Source organism: Helobdella robusta (assembly GCF_000326865.2).
Source record: "Helobdella robusta unplaced genomic scaffold HELROscaffold_61, whole genome shotgun sequence".
Lineage (NCBI taxonomy): Eukaryota > Metazoa > Annelida > Clitellata > Rhynchobdellida > Glossiphoniidae > Helobdella > Helobdella robusta.
Window position 1 is genome coordinate 34,855 of NW_008705338.1, and position 21,595 is coordinate 56,449.

Consider the following 21,595-nt stretch of genomic DNA (forward strand, 5'->3'; position numbering starts at 1 on the left):
TACTATATAACTACACTGATGATGGCAGTTGAATCCGAAAAGAGCTTTTCTGTAGTAATAACGTTATTAATAATGTTTTGTCAAAAATGTCAAATATTAAAAGTTTTTTTTAACCTTAATAAACATCATCAAGATGATAGAAGTCTCGTTAGAAAAATTGAGAAACTCAACTACAAGTTGAATAATGTCAAAAACGCAGTGATCTTTATAAATAGTTGTATATATATTATACATATATATTATATATATATTATACATATACGTCCTACCTCGGGAAACTGGGTCTCGGACGCTAAACGAAGATTGATTGATTGATTGATATATTATACATATATTATATTATATATTAAATAATATATGTATAATACATATATATATATATATATATATATATATTATGCATATATTATATATATATATATATACATATACATACGTATAAATTATTCGGTCAACTTGAACGATTTTAAAAAAATTCACGCACGACACTTCGGTTTTTTCAAATTTAACAGTACGTAACTCAATGTATTTCATCGATTAAATAAAATTTTTATAAAAAAAATTCATTTATTTTTTAAATTATGAAAATTTTTGTGACACCCCACCACCTTCCAATTTTTGTATGAAAACTTGTACATATGTTGAACGACATATCTCTTAAACAAGCCAATAGATCCTAATCGTATTTTTGCCCATATAAACGAAACAATATAATAACACAACAAATAAGAATTATTGTCCCAAACCAAAAGAATTTTGCAAAAAAATTTAAAAAAATTGAATTTTTAAAAATGTTCATGATTTAAAGGGTCATTGCTCAAAATCTATCGCAAAATAATAAATGTTCTACTATATATTTAAGTCTTAATAAAAGTCATTAAAGTCTTAATTGACAAACAAATTTTTGTTGAAACAGGTTTTTAAGTTAATGGTTTTCAAAATGCCAACAAATAAAAAAAACTCATTTTGTTTGGCGCCATTTTTAACCATAAAGAATCAATTTTATTATTGTTTCGTATAGTGTTGTTATAGCTTAAAAACATCAAAAACAATAATGACAATTTCCTTTTTCAAACAAAGAAAAAAGTTTCAAAAAGAAGCACAACAATTTTTTTTTCATGTGTAATTTTTTTAATATTTTTTTCAACTCAAGTAATATCCTCAGTCTTGGACCAATAAAAAAATTGTCCTTAAGATTCTTCAAACATTACCTTGGAAAGAAAGATTTTGTCACTGTTACAGAAGGTTACCAAAAAGTATTTTATCATGAAATGTTATTCTCAAATATCAAAAAAATTTTTGTGAAAATCGTTGAATAAAGAATTGTAGAAATTTGCTTTTTACTTTCATCAAACTGCGTTCATTATGATATGTTACCTCTTTTTTCTCCAAGAGCACATCGAGTGTGCATCTGTGAATATCATAAAAATTTCAAACTTATTCTTGAAAGTGTGCCATCAAAACTTTGCTACATTGTCCGTAAAATTAGTGTGCAATATTAATTCGAGTGTATGTATGCTGCACAAATGTGATAAATAGCCAAGATAATTGAATGCTAAAATGCTTCAAATCGATTTTTTAATAACGTGTCATTTCTGTTAACAAATGGTGCCATGACAATAATTGTAGCTTATTGATTACTCTATGGAATACAACTGGTTGTTTCTCGTAAAATTTTCTTAAAAACGCGACAAGTTATCATCGTCCGTGGCATAAGAAAAGAGCTATCAAAACATTCTAGCAATTAAAAATAAGTTATAAATCTCTTAATGTAATGTTTTAACATACTTTGCTTAAAATTAATAAGCGATAATGCAGGATGCAATCCAGTGTCAACATTGGAGCAAGACACAAGTTACTCTTTATCCAATCCTTCTTTGCTACAGAAACAAAATGCTGTCTGTCGAAAGCGTATGTTTAAGTAACGACTGTCTTGATCGCAACGTTTTTATTGCTTATGTTTTTTAATTACAATACAATAAAAAACATGAAAAATGTTGTTTCAATTTTGTGGTGAGGAGAGCCATTGCAAAAGTTTTTCAAATTTAATATATCAAAAATATCAAACTTCGTTTTAATATTCATTTCGTTCCATATTTTGTTTAAGAAAAAATTATTTAAGAATCGAAGAGCTTTTGAAAATAAAAAAACCTCATCAATAACGGAATCATCAATTAGCCTTGGAGCCCCTGCTGATAAAAGTCCATGTGTTGCTAGAATATATATCTTGTAGGCACCTCTATCTTGTAGTATTTGAGCAGCACTGACAAATGCTTCAACATCATCAATCATGTCATCCTATCAGTTTAAAAAAATTATTAAATAAAAGTTGAACTGAGTGAAACTATTAAACCACTAATCTTTCTCTATCTTAAGAATTGTTATTATCGACATAGCAACGCCATTCATCATTTCATTTTTAGCGACTTTGGTGTTCCAATTTAGTGGAAAAAACCACGCTTTTATATGTAAAATATGTAAATGATATTTGGAACAAGGTTTTTCTTGACGCAGATGTTATAAGAAATTGTTGCCCATTTTGAGTTCGATAACTTATTTTTATAAAAAACTTAACAGGAGCTTCGTCATGTCGAGTCTATCATAAAAAAAAAGGTTATTGAGCTTCGTCATGTTGATTCTTTCATTAAAAAAAGGTTATTGAGCTGCGTCATGTTGATTCTTTCATAAAAAAAAGTTATTGAGCTTCGTCATGTTGAGTCTTTCATAAAAATAAAGTTATTGAACTCAGAATGGGCAATTTTTAAAAGATGTAAAATAACATTTATTTTCTTATTCGCTAGTCGATAAATTGAAATCGATATCGCCTGTACAAACTAAAAAAACTGCAATTACTATAAACATTTAATGTTTATTCGTCAATTTATTTAGTAATTTAATTCTAATTCTGTTAATTAATTCATGCATTGCCATCGGGAATGAACAGGAGTACAAAATTTCAGCATAATTGAACTATGGAAAGTTATTGAAACATCAATTACAAAAGAATTAAATTATAGAAATAAAAATTATAGAAATAGTTAAATGTTATACATGTTCACATTTTTCATTGACATAAATTTGCGATTAAAAATAAACGTGAAACATACTATAAACAATAGACAGTAACATACAAACCACCAAAATAGCAATATGTCCATTCACATCTCCAACTACTGATATCGGAGGCTTTTCTTTTTTATGCATAGCTAATTAAAATAGTACACAAATGAAACTCGTTATATAACAATATTTCATAATAGTAATCAGGTAATTCCATAAGTATTAATTGGACGATACTTCAGTAAAACATAATTTAACCTTATCAATTTATCAAACAATTCCCTGTTAAACAAAACAGCTAAATGTTTAGTTCACTTAATCGTTGGTACGCACACAACTGGAGTTCAGTGTGCAGGTGTAGAGTCCGTACAGATTGGGTTTGGTAAAAAAAATCGAAAAGGTTCAAAGAAGAGCAACGAAACTAATAAAGTCTTGCCAGTATCTTGATTACAGCAAAAGGTTAAAAAATTAAACCTTCCATAACTTGCCTATCGCAGTTAGAGGTGATTTGATTTTGGTGTAAAATATGCTTCACGGTCTGATAGATCCGGAGATTTGACCACATTTGTTCAGAAATAATGTTGCTTTCACCAGACGACATAATTTAATGCTAAGGACGTGTATCGTACGAGTGGACTGTAGAAAGTATTATTTCACCAACAGGGTAGTTCAGTTTAGCAATGATATGCCAGGTGAAGTGGTGAATGCATCAACTGTAAAAGCCTTTAAAATCATGATGGATTGGTATTATGAGAACAGGATGTTTAATATACAAACCCACTAGCATACTGAGGGGGGGGGGTCAGGGGACAAAACCACTTTGCATTAAAAGGGGTGTATGGTTAAAAGGGGGCCTCCGAAAAGCCGATATACACAAATTTTAAAATAATCAATTTATTAACCAGTGTATAGAAAGTATTTTGTGCTTTCATTTTTTGTATTTATGTGTTTGCTTAGAGATAAATATACAGTAATATAATATACTTGGTTACTAGAAATGTTATTTTGAAGCTCCGACCAAATGAATTTATTTCTATATTGGGAAATACCGAAAACCAGAAAATTATTGAAGATAAAAAAAAACAAACTATTATAGGATAATGATTGATTCAACACATGATACATCTCAACAAAACAAATAAAGCCAGATTATCAAATATGTTCATATCAAAAACAAAAATGTAGAGGTCAGAGAATCTTTTTTTTGATTTTTTCCTCTTGCAAAAAGAAGGTTGTTGATATCACACAAGAATGAAGACATTATTGATAAAGAGGGTTTGGATCTTAATCTGTGGTTAAGACAATGCTTCAGTAATGTCAAGTGTTCATTCTGGAGTACAAGCCAAGATCTATCAAATTCGCTTAACTTGAGTGGGGTTCAAGCATTTGGAAGCAATTCAACTTGGGTAACGTTTTTTGGAATAATTGAAAGCTTTTCATCATCAACTCATAAGTGAAATATTTTGTCAGAAACAGTCGGGATAACTGTGAAAAGGTCAGCAGGAACCAGGTGGAGCGAGCAATATCAAGCTGTGAAACCTGTAATGAAACATTTCCGTAAATTTGACAGGCACTAGAAAAAAAACTAAGTAATCCATCAGAAAATGTAGATGTAAAAGATTCAGCTCAAATTTTAATAAAAACTATTAAAAAACTAGATGCTTTGAAACTCTTTCTGCAAGAGATTCACGACAAACTGATTGAAAATGCATTGAAATTTTTTACAGAAACTTTTGAAAGAATGGAAATACCTCACAGAAAAATTAAGCCAAAAAATTCGAAGAAAGCTTATATCTGAAGAAGATGAAGCTTTAACAATGAAGTAAGAATTGATACGATCTATGTATCAGTCACTTGACTATCTGTATCAAGATCTTAGGAAAAGTATAAAATCAATGCAAAATTATATGCAAAATTTGCAGCCATTCAATCATCCCCTTTTATGGCATGAAGGACTTTCAAAGCTGATACCAAATGTCACAAAACACGTTTGATAAACTAGAAGAAAAAATTATGGTTACAATTAAACAAACGTTTAAGACGTCATCTTCAAGCAGAGCATGTTAAACAGTGATCTGCTCTGAAAATGTTAACTTATATAATAGAAATAGATATTCCAAACTTATATTTAGTTTTAAAGATTTTTTTGACAGTTTTCATTTTAACTGTCTCTTGCGAAAGGAGCTTTTCGAAATTGAAGCTGATTGAAAGTTACCTTCGTTTGACAATGAGTTAAATTTGATGAAACAATAAAAAAATTTTCTTAAACAAAATCTCGTAAAAAAAGTTCTAATTTGTCATTCTTTAATTGAAAGAAAATCTTGCCCGTGGGTCTGTTGAACATGTTTTGAAGTCTACATTGATTTTTGATGAATAAAAAATGAAAAAATTTTTCTGAAAGGCCTCACAAATATTTCTGCTCCGGGCCTCAATAGCCTTAGGGACGCCACTGAACAAACCTAATTTTAGTTGGTGGCTGGGCTGTAATAACTGTATTAATTTAGCGAATTTGATATGTTTATTTGTATGTCATCTACATATCGTTATTCAAAATCGTTATTCGATTCATTTTTGATGAACTTTAACGATACGCACTTAATTTTTAATTTGAATAACAGTTTTTATGTTAACATATACATCGAATTGTTCATTTGTAACATTTAATTTGTTCGAGACTTTTTTCAAGTTTATTTTTGACAAAAAGTTTTCTCCGGGCTATTTTCTCTTAAATAAATAAATCAATTAAATTAACTTTTTCATACAATACAAAATTATATTGCTACCTCCGTCTTCAATTTTTGTGAGACTGGCGCTCGCTCGAGCAAACATAACATAAAAAACATAAAAATAAAAAGTAAAATCGATGCTTTTGAATAATAATAGACTGCTTAAAATTCACGATATTTTGTACTGTGATCATTTGGTTCTTTAATGACTTTTTGTATAATAAAAAGTAGTTTACTAAATAAACACCACGTTTTGATTTTTCCATCGTAAATCAAGTTAAAAAATATACATCATTTCGAAAGTTACCTGGTAATAACTCAAGTCCTGTAGACAAACTTGTATTTCTTTTTCTTTGAACATTGGTTGGTGGTGGTGAATTTCGTCCATCAACTGTATCAGATTCAGCAATTTTTTCTTCTCCATGTATAACTGCAATATTGAGGTGTAGTCTTTCAGCATAAGAAGATGCTCTCTTCACGCCACCTGGATTGCGAGCAACAATAACTGCATTTCGATAATCTGGGATCTGATAAAAGTTTATGCCAAAATAAAAAAATGGTGTAGATAATACTGTATACGTTATATTTTATAAGTTCGAACCGAAACAGCTGATATTTTTATTAAACACAAACAAAACAATAAATTTTAGTTTTAATAAATAAATAGAGATTACAAAATTACACTTCTTTTTTGGTTTCCGGTGGTGCGAGCATGCACGTGTTTAGCTATCGGCAAACAAACTAATTTAATTTAAATAATTATTTTATTTTCAGCTAATTTTAATTTCAATTTTTTTAATTAAGTTCTAGTGTTTCGTTTTATTAATTTCATTTTTTCGTTGTTACTTTATTTTATTTTCCATACTTTTCATGCTTAAACATTTTTTCTCCGTTATTTATTTTTCGTTATCATTTTATACTAGTGACTTGCATACTGTAACAGTTTCTACGTTCATCAGACTTTGATATTTTAAAGAATAAAAGCTTCTTACTCGTTATTATGTTATGTATAATATATATGTACGTACTTAAAGTTTCTTATCAAGCTTTAAAGTTGATCTGATCAAAAAATTATATTACTGTATCGAAAAAGGTTTAATTTTTTTTTAACTTCTTACTTTAACAATCTCTCAACTAAGATTGCCTTGATGTATAATGTAAGTATAGTATAGTTCAACTCTCATCTAATTGTTCTAGCATATAATTGTGATGATAATGTTATTTAAATATAATGATTATAATATAATTATGGTATAATTAACGCAATAAACTGGGAAACTGGGTCTCTGGACGCAAAACGAAGATTGATTGATTACTAATTCTTTGCTTTTCAAAGGATATTTACGCAACATACGACTTAGGGTGTTAATTCTACTCATAATTTACATAATTATCATTGAACATTTATCAAACTGACAAGTAATAAATAAAACAATCAATCAATCTTCGCCGAGGATAACATGTATTGAGATTTTAATTAAAAATGATGAGTCAATTCTTTTTTGTCATTTCCTCTCCTAACCAGTATAGGCTATTGGATCCTGGTTGTTCCCCAATAATCTTCTAATACTTTTTTTTACAACATTGATGCCGTATTTGCTACCTCCTCAGTTCTTTTGTAGCCCATGCTGTGTTATTTATTATTTGACTAATGTTATATTTGCAATATTTGTAATCTTTTGGTTGTAAAATCGGCTATAAATACGTCCTACGTATCTTTGGATATGGATGCAATCGATAAATATTGTTGTAAACCCTTAACCTCGTAACTAACAACATCGATGTTATAACTTCAATAATCTCTATATTCCCAACACCAGCTTCTAACGATCGTCAAGTGTTCATTATTCCGTAGGTTCAAGATTTCTGATAGATGAACACAGCTGCTTCAAATGAAAACATTGTTGAACGTTTATTTGAATACCAACAGTAATAGAAACAATAAACTAATCCAAATAATAACTACCTATATCACATTTAAGACTTCGTGTCGAACCTGACTTTCTATGCTCGAAACCTGCTTGTAAACCACCCTGTAAACCTCAACTGCTGAACCTCACTTACGTAGGACATATTTATAGCCGATTTTATAATCAAAAGGCTACAAAATGCAAAGATAACAAGAGTCAAATAATAAATAACGCAACACAATTCGATCATTTACGCGGTTATAACAATATCAATATTTGCAGTACATCAAACAATACCGATGTTAACATAAAGCCAATATTGTTGTAACGAATATAGTCAAACTGTTAAAAATTCCCAAAAAACATTGACGACAAATTTTCGGTCCGTTGAAAAAAGAACTCACGAAACAGTTAAATCGATGTGTGAGGAGCCTAGGTTTGTAATTATCGAAGTACCAATAAATATAAATTGAAAACACTTTCTTAGCGAAACAAATACCTTCAAACTTATAAATGCTGTCAAAAGAAATTCAGTTTTTCTCTTTTTTCTTAGACTTAAACTATTGCTATGCACCAAGTATGTTTGCCAGAAAAGCAACGGCTTTTACCGCGGATTAAGTAATTTACACTCTACACAGCAGTAAATACTATCGGCTATTGAATATTATGTTGCAGTATCGGACTTAGTAAATTTTCGTGGAAATGTGCGGTATTAGCCGCCGACTAACTAAAAAAGATATGCTGCAGTATTTACAGCAAAGGGTATTTAGCGCAGACGTAGCTTCGTACATTCTTGCAATATAAGCTGCAAAGTGTGGCAATATGAACTGTTGTATAATGCGTTCAACAAATTTTATTGAAAAAATTTTATTTTGACTTAGCGGATCAAAATGAATGAGTTTGAAAGCAGGCGCTGACAAAAATAATAAAACGACATTTTAAAACAAATTTATAATTTTGAAATAATAAAATTATGATAATTACCAAATGCTTAAAGTGTGAATAAATTTATATCAATGAAAAATTAATTTTTAAGTGGTTTTCCTAGTGATAGATTTCTAATTCGATCAAATTAGTTGTCTTTACAATCAAATAAAATGTCAATAATAGCAAATAATATTGATTTAATTGAACAGTTTAATTATAAAATATCTAAAAAATTTGAAAACTAAAAAATTACAATAATCGAATGATAAATATGAATAGCATTTCAAATTTAAAAAAGTATACTCACTGATTCTTTAATGTATTGTATTAAAAAATTGGAAGCCCTTAAATTGTCAACAGGACAATTAAAAAACCCTTGACTTTCTTTTTGATGTAAATCCATAGTGATGATATGCGTGAATCCTATACAAATATTTTTCAAATTAAATTATTTTCATGCAAAATATAGCAACTGTTCACGAGCATATATTATTCAAATTTAGTAATTGTAATAATTGGCAAATATGTTTTAAAATTTTGTTGATCTAAGATTATATAGTTAATGGACGATTTTGATCTAAAACTATACTATTAAAGAACGATTTTGATCTAAGATTATACTGTTAATGGATGATTTTGAAGTTTTCTTTGTGCCTACTTTATTTGGTATGCTTGTTGATCAGTACATAACAACCAAATTATAACCCAATAATGTTTGAGAAAAACGTTTTATTGAAATTCAATTAAATCGACAAAAAAAATTTGTTTGCTGTAAAACTTCTGAAAATGATTACTTTAAATCAGTTAATTGCAAAGAAGAAACTAAACGTTCAAATAAATGAAATGAATAATAATAATAATAATAACAATAATAATAATAATAATGCGAAGTCTTTTATTATCCAAAATAGATATATCAATCAATCAATCTTCGTTTTGCGTCCAGAGACCCAGTTTCCCAAGATAGGACGTTGTTTTCTTTGCCATCAACTTATTGCGCCAAATTAGACGATCAGTTGTGTCCATTTCATTTAAATTTAGAGCTCTCATGTCTTGCATCCATCGGAGCATTTTCATGTCGGTTCGTTGAAGTTGTTCTTCCAGTTTGGTTGTCATTGGCCATGTTTCTGCACCATATAACAAGACCGGACGCATCACAGATTTATAAAGTCTTGATCGTAGTTGTAGTGAGATGTCACGCCGCATCAATATAGAGGCAAGGAGATGTCATTTATTCCAGGCTGCACGTATGCATGCTCGAACGTCAGCTTCAGCTGTTCCAGTACAATCTAGAACATCCCCTAGATATTGAAACGATGTGGCTTTTTCTACCTTAATGGCTTCAAAAACATTGTTATTTCGAATTTGTTGTTGTCTCCAAAATATAAATGTCTAAGGTACAAAGGTGCCAGCAAATAAAGCAGTTGACGACTACGACCTGGCACAGATGCAACGGCCTTCTCGCGGTGAAAGCAATTGGAGAAACCTCCAGACAGCCTGTCCAGGAAGGACGTCCTGGGTATGACATAAAACTGCATCCACGCTGCCTTGCGTGCTTTTGAACGTCCTGGGTATGACATAAAACTGCATCCACGCTGCTTTGCGTGCTTTTGAGCGAAAGGCTAGGCCCACCGCTTATAACTGGTGGTTGTCGTCAGGATGGGTGTCCGGATGTAAAAACTTTTCCCCAAATTACTCTTATGCCATCACAAAGAAAAACAACGGCCCCTAGTCCCCAGCAGGCCTTAAGTGATCAAGGGGTGCCAAGAATTACTGGGAAGTATGCAATATCGGAGGGATGTTGCAGAAAAATTCAGAATGGCCCCTCTATGGTACTTAGACTTGGAACGCTCAATGTTGGATCACTGACTGGCCGCAGCATGGAAATCGCAGAAATGCTCGAGCGTAGAAGGATTGACATCTGCTGCCATCAGGAAACCCGATGGAAATCGAATGGTGTCTGTCATGTCAACTCAGACAAAGAAAAATATAAACTAATCTAGAATGGTCAAAAAGTGTTGGAATTTTTGTCAGAGGACCGCTAGCCCAAGAAGTACTGGATATTAAAAGGACTAATTCACGTCTCATAGGGATCAAGCTTTGCATAGAAAAGCAAACAATTTTTTCTGCAAACGCACCACAGGCAGGCGAATCAGAAGAGATGAAAAATGACTTCTGGACTGCATTCTCTGACACCATCTCAACAATACCAAAATCTGAAACTATCCTGATTGGTGGCGATCTCAATGGCCACGTTGGAGAGAAAACAGATGGTTTTGACAACGTACATGGCTATGGAAAACGGAATGAAGATGGTAACCGCATCCTTGAGTTTGCTGAAAGTCAGGCGTTTTGTTTACTGAACACATATTTTAGAAAGAGGTTGGAACATCTCATAACATACAAAAGTGGAACATCAGCCACACAAATTGATCTCTTCGCTGTCAAGCAACCACACCGAAGGCTGTTCAAAAACGTCAAAGTTATACCTGACGAATCATGTGTCGCCCAACATAGGTTCCTGTTGCAGACGTGGTTGTCGAACTGTCAAAACATAAGTCTAAACAAATGCCTCGGAGAATCAAAACGTGTAAGCTGAAAAGCAATATTCATCGAGAAAAATTTTAACAGATTTCACACAGTTAGACCACCAATCGCAAGCCAGTACAGATTTGAGTACATACAAAATAGTTTTAATGAACGCTGCAACTACAGTTTGGGGGAAAACTGGTACAAAACGTCAGCATAAACGTGACACTTGGTGGTATAATGACAGTGTACAAAATGCAATAGCTGAAAAGAAAGTTGCATACAAGCAATGGCAAAAATCAAAGTCTGTAGATGACCATAAAATTTTCCGTGAGAAGAACTATGCAAGACGTCAAGTTGCACTGGCACGGACAGATCAGTGCAGAGAGTGGCTCACTAAAAGCAAAGGTGAACAAATGAAATCTCTGTATCGTATAGCAAAACAAGCAAAGCCTCATGTATCAAAAACGACAAAAATGAGATAATTCTTGAACAAGATGAGATCAAGCTACAGTGGAGAGAATGCTTCAATCGTCTGTTAAACGAAACAAATCCCATCAATGTTAACTTTGACGCTCCACCCATCGAAGGTCCGATTCCAGACATCACTGTAGAGGAGCTTACAGAAGCTCTAAAAGCTATGAAGGATGGAAAGGCAGCAGGGCCCACTGGACTCACAAATGACATTATCAAAGCATCTGGTACTGCAGGTATCCAAACGTTACTACAACTTTGCCGTGAAATCTGGAGAAATTGCTCAATGCCGACTGAATGGAACTATAGCATGACAGTCCCGCTATACAAAGGCAAAAGTGATCTATTGAACTGTTCATCATATCGGGGTATACGTCTGTTAGAACACTCCCTGAAAATTTTCGAAAAAATCATTGGGAGAAGATTAATGTCGTGCATCACAATCGGAAATTATCAATTTGGTTTTCTAGCGGGGAAATCAACAGTTGATGCAATTCACATCCTTCGGCAACTGCAAGAGAAGTATCTCGCAAAGCATCAACAACTATCACACATTTTTGTAGACCTTCAAAAAGCATTTGATCGCGTTCCCCGTGAAGCAATCAGGTGGAGTCTACGTCGACAACTCATTCCAGAATATCTTGTTCGACTTGTGATGGAAATGTCTACGAATACTAAGACTCTTGTCAGCACAACGGTTGGAAACACAGATGCATTTGACATCGGCGTTGGAGTTCACCAAGGCTCGATTCTCAGTCCACTGTTATTTATAACTGTGATGGAAGAAATCACAAAACCGATACGCACTGGTGACATTTGGAATCTAGTATATGCTGATGATATCGTTTTAACAGCCATGTCTGAGCAGAATGCAGCACAATGTTTGAAGATTGGAACACCAGACTCGCCGATCATGGATTCAAAGTCAACATTAGCAAAACCAAAGCAATGGACACTGGTAAACCCATCCAATCCACAGCTACTGGACGATGGCCCTGTTCAGTTTGTAAAGCTGGTGTAGGTAACAATTCAATCAAGTGTCAAAAGTGTAACCAGTGGTGTCACAAACGTTGTTCAAAAATAATTGGTACTTTATCTAAAGTGTTCAATTTTGTTTGTCCTGCTTGCATCAATCCACAACAACAAATTCGAAATAGCACTGTTTTTGAAGCCATTAAAATAGAGAAAGTCACATCGTTTCAATATCTAGGGGATGTTCTGGATTGTGCTGGAAAAGCTGAAGCTGCCGTTCGAGCACGCATACGTGCAGCCTGGAATAAATGGCATCTCCTTGCCTCTATATTGATGCGGCGTGACATCTCACTACGATCAAGACTTTATAAATCTGTGATACGTCCGGTCTTGTTATATGGTGCAGAAACATGGCCAATGACAACCAAACTGGAAGAACAACTTCAACGAACCGACATGAAAATGCTCCGATGGATGCAACGAATAAGTCTGAAGGACCACATCAAATCTACAGAAATCCTGCGTCCTGCTGGTTTAGATGATATAAAAGACGAATGCCGGCAACACCGTCTGCGGTGGTTTGGTCATGCCAAACGAAGTGGAAACAGTGCCATAACTTCTCTTGCAGATGTTGAAGTACCTGGCACACGTCCCAAAGGACGTCCAAAGAAGTCCTGGTCGCAAACAATCGAGCAAGACATGAAAGCTCTAAATTTAAATGAAATGGATACAACTGATCGTCTAATTTGGCGCAAAAAGTTGATGGCAAAGAAAACAACGTCCTACCTCGGGAAACCGGGTCTCTGGACGCAAAACGAAGATTGATTGATCTAGACAGCCCTTCGGTCAGTCCTTCAACAAATTGTTGAGAAACTCCTCCCTGCCGATGGGTTCTTGCCACCGGAGCAGCCTATTCCGGTCTGTGTGCACCGTTGCATCTTTTTAAAGGCCGGCATTAACTCAAATCCTGGCTCAAAAATCTGAATCTGGCTCGTATGTATCGACAAGATTAACAAGTCCAATATTCAGTTCGTTGCAGAATTTGCTGCAATTGTTCAACCAACGTTAACGGGTTTTTTGTAACAACTGTCCTTGCCCGTTCTTAAACTTGAATAGCTCGACGGCACAGGATGTTTCTCTTCAGCGATCAACATTCGTCAACCACAGCTCAAACTTATCCAATACCAACAAAATTTCTACTCAAACTACCGGTCAGATCAACATCTTTCCACCAAACAGTAACGGCATCAAAAACAAACAATACAAATTACAACAACACTTATTAATACACCACATACACATTGCAACAATTCAAGAATCAAAAGAATCCAATTTTCAAGGACTACGCTACATACCACAGAGACTGAAAGAGCGGAAGAGGCGTACGGACAGCATTATCTACACTATCAAACAATTACCGGATCTAAAAACCATGAAATGTCAAGCCATCACCATCAGGGTCGAAAACACAGATATCAACATTGTCAATACCTCCTCAATCCATCTGTCTACCAAATATTACAACATCAATCTCTCACTTCCTTGACATGCCCAATTTAATATTATTGGGTTATATCAACGCTCATGAAACGCTCTGGCACTCCAGCATGGAAGACTTCCAAGAAACCCTAGCTTTGACTCAGGCAGCGGCACACTCAACATGGATACTCAGACCCGCCTACTATCATCTGGTCAGCTGTCCTCACCAGATATCTCAATTGCGTCAGACACCCTGATCACAAACATGGATTGGTTAAACTTGACAGCTCTACTATCAGATTACCTTCCGATCCATATCACCCTATAAACAACAATGCAACCATCAATAATCTCTAAAATAAAGTTTACAAATTTTGCAAAAGCGAACTAGGTAGGATTCACTGCAAAAACTAAAGCCGCTTTTTCAAACGTCGCCTTCTCTCCTGACTTATTAGCAAATAAGAAACTTTTCCGCCAGGTTCTAACAACTGCCAGTGACCACAACATTCCATCAGGCAGACGTAAACATGCCATACAAGGTCTCTCAAAAGAAATCACTGAGCAAATGGAACAGTGCAATAATCTCAGATTCATTGATATTTCATCTAAAGACATAGTCAAATTCTCATCAAACATCCAACAAAAAATCAACAACATTAAATAGTCACGTTGGAAGAACTTTCTGGGCACCTCAATAGGAAAACCAACACCAATCGCTTCTGGAACACCACAAAAACCCTCAATGGTAAACCAAAACAATATCCTAACAATGTTAGCCTGTTGTTGAAATTGATGGCATTGTTGCCATCGACCAACAACCCCAATGGCCAACAACCTAACTAACTTATTCAACAAAATATTTGCAACATCAAAACCCTGTAGTCACCACTGATATCGCGAATGGCCTCAATCAGAAAAAACCGGCTCATCGCACCATCCCCACTGCACTGGATCACACGAAGGTCTTCGACACCGTCAACCATCCAACCTTGCTCTCCGATCCCCTGTCCTCTTTACCCCTAGGTCAATTTTTCACTGGTAATCAAATTATCGACGTAGACGCTCAGCCACAACAGAGTTCTGACAACAGCTTTCTAAACAACGTATCATACATCTAAGAGTGCATCAAGGCTCAGTGTTATCCTCATCTCTGTATAACTATTACGTCTTCAAGGCCCCTGAACCACCTCAAAACATTTTAATCATCACTTAAGCCAACGATTTCACCATTTACACAACCGGCTCAGATGTGGACACTTTAACCCAGCGGCTTCCAAAACTAAACAATTTCTTCAATCAACCAAACCTAGAAATAACCACCACCAAATTTACAATCTCTATTTTCATTTTTCATACTTCTCAGTATTACCACCATCCTCAGATCAAAACCAACAACCGACTACTACCTCCAGAATAAAATCCTAAATATTTGGCCTTACCTTATATTACCTTATATTACCTTATATTTGGGGCGGCGTGATGACTCAATAGTTAAAGGCGCCTGTTCTTGCTATTGCTATGACTGGGTTCGAATACAAAGAAATCCCCGCCTATCCTATGCAATGTGTATGATGCGTGGTTTGCACGCGTATTCATATACGCTGTGTGTTTGTCGTTGAAAACTCTGAAGCAAACGCAAAAGAGAGGGAGAAACCTTTAACCTTTTAACCTTATACACAATGTTGTCCATTTCACACCATCACAAGTTGGCAGCATCATCAAAAGCCTCCAAAAGAAACAACATCTTAATGGCTTTCAGCGGTATTTCCTTCGTTCAGGACAAGAAAACACTTCTGCGGACTTACAAAGCAAGCGGACGCTCATTAACAGAGTCCTGCCTGGTCGCCATTAACGTTCGATACTATCTACAACCGCCTACAACGTACACAGAATGCTGCATCACTGGTTGTCAAACATAACTTCAGAACAGCACCTGCTATCGGATTGCCAGATGCCATCGGTTAAGACAAAATTCTGACCTCCTGTTCTCCTAAATCTTTTTGCAATGCTACGAGCCAAAACACCCGTGTCACAACATCACAACAGAGCCCAGACTATATCGCAACATGAAAGACACCATCAGTTCAAGACAGTCTTCTACAATACAGAAGATACTTCCTGCGGCCATCAACGGTACCTCTCTTAAAGCTGCTTCAGTCACTACCCATAGTAACGCCGCCAAAACCACCATCAACTTATATCTTGCCCTGGTGCTACTTGTTGGTACCACCAACATCTAAAATAAGACTGAAATCTGTTCAGGGCAATCGGATGGACGTTATTCTAACTCCGTCCTGGCCACAGCATCTTTCTCAGCAGCTACAAAGCAAGAATAGGCAGTGGGCTTAACAACATCTGTCCTTTCTGTCATCAACACCCAGACGATGTTCTCCATCTGTTTAGCTGAATCAACAACCCCAATGATCTTAGATTTATAGATCTCTGGCTCAACCCGATAACGGTGGTAAATTGGCTCAGGCCTCGCCTGGAGCAACCACCGAATGCCTGATGCAGGGCAATAATAACAATAACGACTATGAGTTAAAAATATACAGACAATCAATCAATCAATCAATCTTCGTTTTGCGTCCAGAGACCCAGTTCCCCAAGGAAGGACGTGGAAAAAAAATATATACAGACAATCTCCGTTAAAAATGAAATCAATTGCAGTAGCACTCATGGCCAGGCTTAACAAAAAAAGTCTGGGATGACCGCAAGCTTTTATGCCAGACAAAAACTTGAATGCGAAATATTAGATTGAGCACCTGTACAGCATTGAGACCTGGACAGTCTTGGTCAGGCAGGAAAGGAAACAAATGCTTTTTACCTCAGATGCGTTGTATTATCACATCAAGTAGCAAAATAAAAAATCCCTAAGAATAAAGAACTTAAGTAAGCTTGCCTTGCCAGTCTACAAAAAAATCTATGTTGAGTGAACAAAGCAAAGCCTCTGTTTTCTTGGTCTTGTAAGAAGAAAGTAATCAGACAAAACCGTTCTATTACAAGTTCTATTATTTAGTGAGTTGGATAAAGAAACTCGTTGCAAAGGACGTCTTTAGTCTCGATACAAAGAGTTCCGCTAACATTAGATGACTGGAGGCCCAGGAAAGATCAGGCATCAAACAGAGGACGCTGGATAATCTTACTGGAAAAGGAAACACTAGCAGCCGAAAAGACAAGGTCGACCGTGACGAAATATACAGAAGAGATAGAAAAAGAATAGACTTGGCTTTCTGTTTTCGCGCTATATGTTTGCCGGCTATGTGGAAGAGACTACCTACCAAGCACGGATTCGTGTTTAAAGACAAAAAGATGTCACTGATTAAAAATATTTTCAGCCAAGCCAGCTCAATTATTTTGATCGTAGGATCTTGGCTTTCTGTTTTCGCGCTATATGTTTGCCGGCTATGTGGAAGAGACTACCTACCAAGCACGGATTCGTGTTTAAAGACAAAAAGATGTCACTGATTAGAAATATTTTCAGCCAAGCCAGCTCAATTATTTTGATCGTAGGATCAAAATTTAAGAGCGCAAATTAAAACAAATTTACTGTATTTGAACCGTTACCAAACATTAGATTGTCTAAAATAATTTCCGTGGCGTTTATTTAAGCTTCTTAACACTATTTTAATATTACTTTATATAATCTTCAGTTGCTTGTACTGTACCATGAATAAAAGCAAAAAATCATTTTAATTATAAGATTTAGTTATTGATTACAATATTAGTAAATATTAATATCTTTATTATTAAAAATAATTAATAAATATTAAAATAAATTTTAAATATTGTTATCCATATTTTTCATGTTTTAAGCTTTAAATGAAAAGTAAAATAATGAAAATAAGCTTATCAAATAAATTTGAAACTAAATAATTTACCTGCTTTGCACATCATATCAGCTAATAATTTAGCAACTATGCAACCTCTTTTTCTCATTGTACTTTGTTTGCTATATGGTAAATATGGAACAACACCAACGATGCTACGTGCAGAAGAGGTTTTACAAGCATATGCTAAAATTAACATTTCCATAATATCATTGTTAACATTCCTGTTAGGTTATAAAAAAGTTAACCTTTATAAAGGAGGTATAAGCATTTGGTCAATGTTAATTTTAAAATATAAGTTAATTCTATAATAACTGCAGCATACATATACATATATGTGGGAGAACAAACATGGCCCTCATCGGAAGCAGTGATACAGGTAAAATAAGCTGCTAATGACCACACATGAGCAATAGATGATGCGACGGTGAAAAGGTTAGGATGCTGTTGCAATGACCTGGTTCGAATGTAATGAGATCTCCGCCTATCACATGTAAAAGTTTCGCGATGTGTAGATTCACGTGTACTTACATAACATAGTGTGTTTATGGCTGATACCTCTGAAAAACTCTGGAGAGAATTGAATAAATGAAAGCTTCAAAGCCAAACAACTGCCAGCCAGTCCCATCTCTTGGGGTAAAGCTAACAGTTAAAAAAAGCAAAAAAAAATAAGTGGCACTATCACTAGTCGACTCGGGTGGACAGAGTTCATACTTAAAAGCTCACCCTGTTAAGAAGAAAAAGTTTGATTTCAAACCAAAAAAAGGATACTTCGTTCCTTAAAAAAAAGGTTAATAATTCTCAAATGTATCAACAACCACTCATCACACCCATTGCATGTGATAGGTGGGGATATCCTAAGAATCGAACCCAGACACCGCCAAGCAGGACCAGCGCCTTCAATCATTTGACCATCTTAAACCCAAGTAAACGAAGCTTGTAACTAAAGAAGGCACTCTGTTTTGAAGAAATCTAAAACCCGTATTAAGGCCATGCCCGAATGATCTTCTGTCCTGTCCACTTGGAGTGTTCTGCCAGGTTTTTGTAGCTGCGGTCTTTCCCAGTTGTTTTGAAGTTATTTGAATACCCTTGGGACGAATTGACCTAAAAGAAGTTATCTTCTAATGCTTAAGTTTTATATTTAACTTTCTTTTGACTAGTCCTACAGAAATGGATTTAGAGCAACGGAGACAGATTCTGAAGAAGGTTGTATGCTTCTAAGAGTCTGTGCATTAATAGTTGGCGGCTATAGGGTAATAGTCGTCAATAAATTTCCCCGACGGCTGAACAGCCCTTTATAGTGCCCAACTTTAATTCAGGGTCATTTTTTTCTAGAGCTTACAAACGTAATTTAGCTCCTCAAAAACCTAGTTGATTAGCAACCTAGAATATTGTACTACACGACTTGATTATATTAATTGTTTAATGATCTGTAAAGCGCCTCTTTTGAAAAACCTCGAAAGCGCTGTGCATATTTTGTTAGACAAAAAACGTTAAACATTCTGCTTGATAAACAATATCAACACCCACTAAACTTAAAAAGTATAGTTAAAATTGTTGCACTGTATCATAGGGCCTGGTAAAGACTGGCACATGTTATAACACTTTTTAGAAAAGCTTGCCTAATAATGCACTGCGTATTCACGTCGCTGGTTCAGCCACCAGAACAAAATTCGGTAGCGAATGATCTCTGAGACACCTATTGGCGTTATTCTAAAAAAAAGGTTTATAAAGACGTACACATTTTCACTTTATTTCATGAAAACATGGCTCGTAACAAGTCATCCGAGTTTTAAAGGTTTTTTTAAGAGCTACGTACTTGAAACTTTCTACAGTGTTTAGTTACAGTAGTAAACAAAAAGGTCAAACAACCGGGTCTGTTCTCAAAGGTAGATACAATTGAAACTACATCACATTACTCAACCAAAGATGCGCTCAACTTTGGTTTCGATGTTGAAATGAAATATTTGCGATGACGAAACCAAAGTCACCGATTTAGCTCGGTCGGTAGAAGTGCCATGTATCGCGTTGCTATTACGCGATGACATGGTTAAAATACAGTCTCTCCGAAACTCAAATACCATTACACGCGTATGATGCTGTGCTTGCGTGTGAATACATGTGTATGTGCGTCGTAGTAAGGATACTACAATCTTTGTGGCAAGATAGTTTAATTACAAGTATAGAATAGCATGTTTGACAGAGCTGCATTAAAGAGAATAAAATAAAGTCCGCGCATAAGACAAAATGAAAAATTGCAGCGTTATGATGACTGCATAAAAGCTCTGCTGCAAAGATACCTTTCAACCTTATTGGCAAAATTACATATTTATATAAATTCGAATTCGCTGCAGCCCAATATAAGGGCCCGCTGACTGAAGTTGATGTTTTGTTCAATTTGCTGGGTTAAAAAACTCCAAATCCGGGACACCAGTTGGACCAAAAATAAGGCTTTTTCTAACGCTGAAATTAATTTATAAATTTTATGGCCTTTTCCAGATTTTGCAAACGCTATTTAGTTGACCTGTGGTAATAATGTTTATTTTCAGAAGATTTTGTACTGTCATTATCCTAATAATTTCCTTCAGAACCACGCTCCTAGTCAATGACTTAAATTAAAAACACCCTCAGCACCCCAATAGAACTCTCAAGAACGCAAAGAATAGTTTTGTAAAAACATGTAATAAATTTTTATTGTGCTTAGCGTTTTTATTACTGTATATATAAAACTGATTTTCCATGCAAATTAGGAAGTGAGCATGGTAAATATAAGGTTCGAATGTGATTTCAATGGAAATTTATGGAACCTAATTTTCGGGATCGAAAACTTATGGTGTAGGGAACCACTGTTCTGGAATCGATAATGATGGACGGGAATAGAAAAAAGTGGGGAAAACGACATAAACGTGCAAAAATTTAAAAAAGTAATAAATTTTATCAAACTGAATGTTTGAATTTTATCTATGCAACTCAACCCTTGCTCGTAAACAAAGAAGATATATCGTTCATTTTCGATCAACTTGAACTGTGGTCAACGCCCGACCATCTCCGATTTTTTTTAAATTTTAACAATAAGAACCTCAGTGTATTTCATCCACAAAATAAAAATTTCATACAAAAATTTCGATTATTTTTTCAGTTATTAAGATTTTTGATTATTTTTTCAAAACTTGTACCTAAGTAGAACGCCACATCTCTTAAGCTAGCTAATTTATTTTAAGAAAATTTTTTGTACACATTAACACAATATAAAAACAAATAAAAATTATTGTCCTAAATCAAAAGATGTTTTGCACAAGAAATTGTGAAAAAATAGAATTTTTGGAAACTTTTTACATTTTCGAAGCCTCACAGCCACAAATTAGTAAAAAGGTAATTGTTTTATTATATTTTTTAAATACCTTATAGTCTTAATTGATAAGCAAAATTTTGTTGAAATCTGCTTTCGATTTCTCAAGCTATTAGTCTTCAAAATGTCCAAAAATTAAAAATCTCATATTGTTTAACGCCAATTTATACCTTGAAAAATCAGTTTTTAAATTTTGTTGTTTTGTATAGTGCTTTTATAACTTCGACATACCAAAAAAGAATAGGTGTTTGCCTTTAAAAAATGAAAAACCAGACAAAAACAAGCAAAAAATTTTATTTCATGTGTAAATTTTTTATATTTTTTATCTTAAAATTTTTT

General features: G+C 34.3%; 1 protein-coding gene across 1 annotated transcript in view; it reads right to left on the minus strand.

Moving 5' to 3' along the window:
• HELRODRAFT_87916 (hypothetical protein) overlaps positions 1-21,595 on the minus strand; it is a gene marked incomplete at both ends in the record, with an annotated part of 47,821 nt that overhangs the window by 10,013 nt on the left and 16,213 nt on the right. Inside the window, 5 exons of the mRNA XM_009029638.1 lie at positions 2,152-2,298; positions 3,136-3,206; positions 6,094-6,313; positions 8,931-9,046; positions 17,959-18,131. Coding sequence (XP_009027886.1) covers positions 2,152-2,298; positions 3,136-3,206; positions 6,094-6,313; positions 8,931-9,046; positions 17,959-18,131 — 727 coding nt within the window. The remainder of the gene's footprint in view (positions 1-2,151; positions 2,299-3,135; positions 3,207-6,093; positions 6,314-8,930; positions 9,047-17,958; positions 18,132-21,595) is intronic.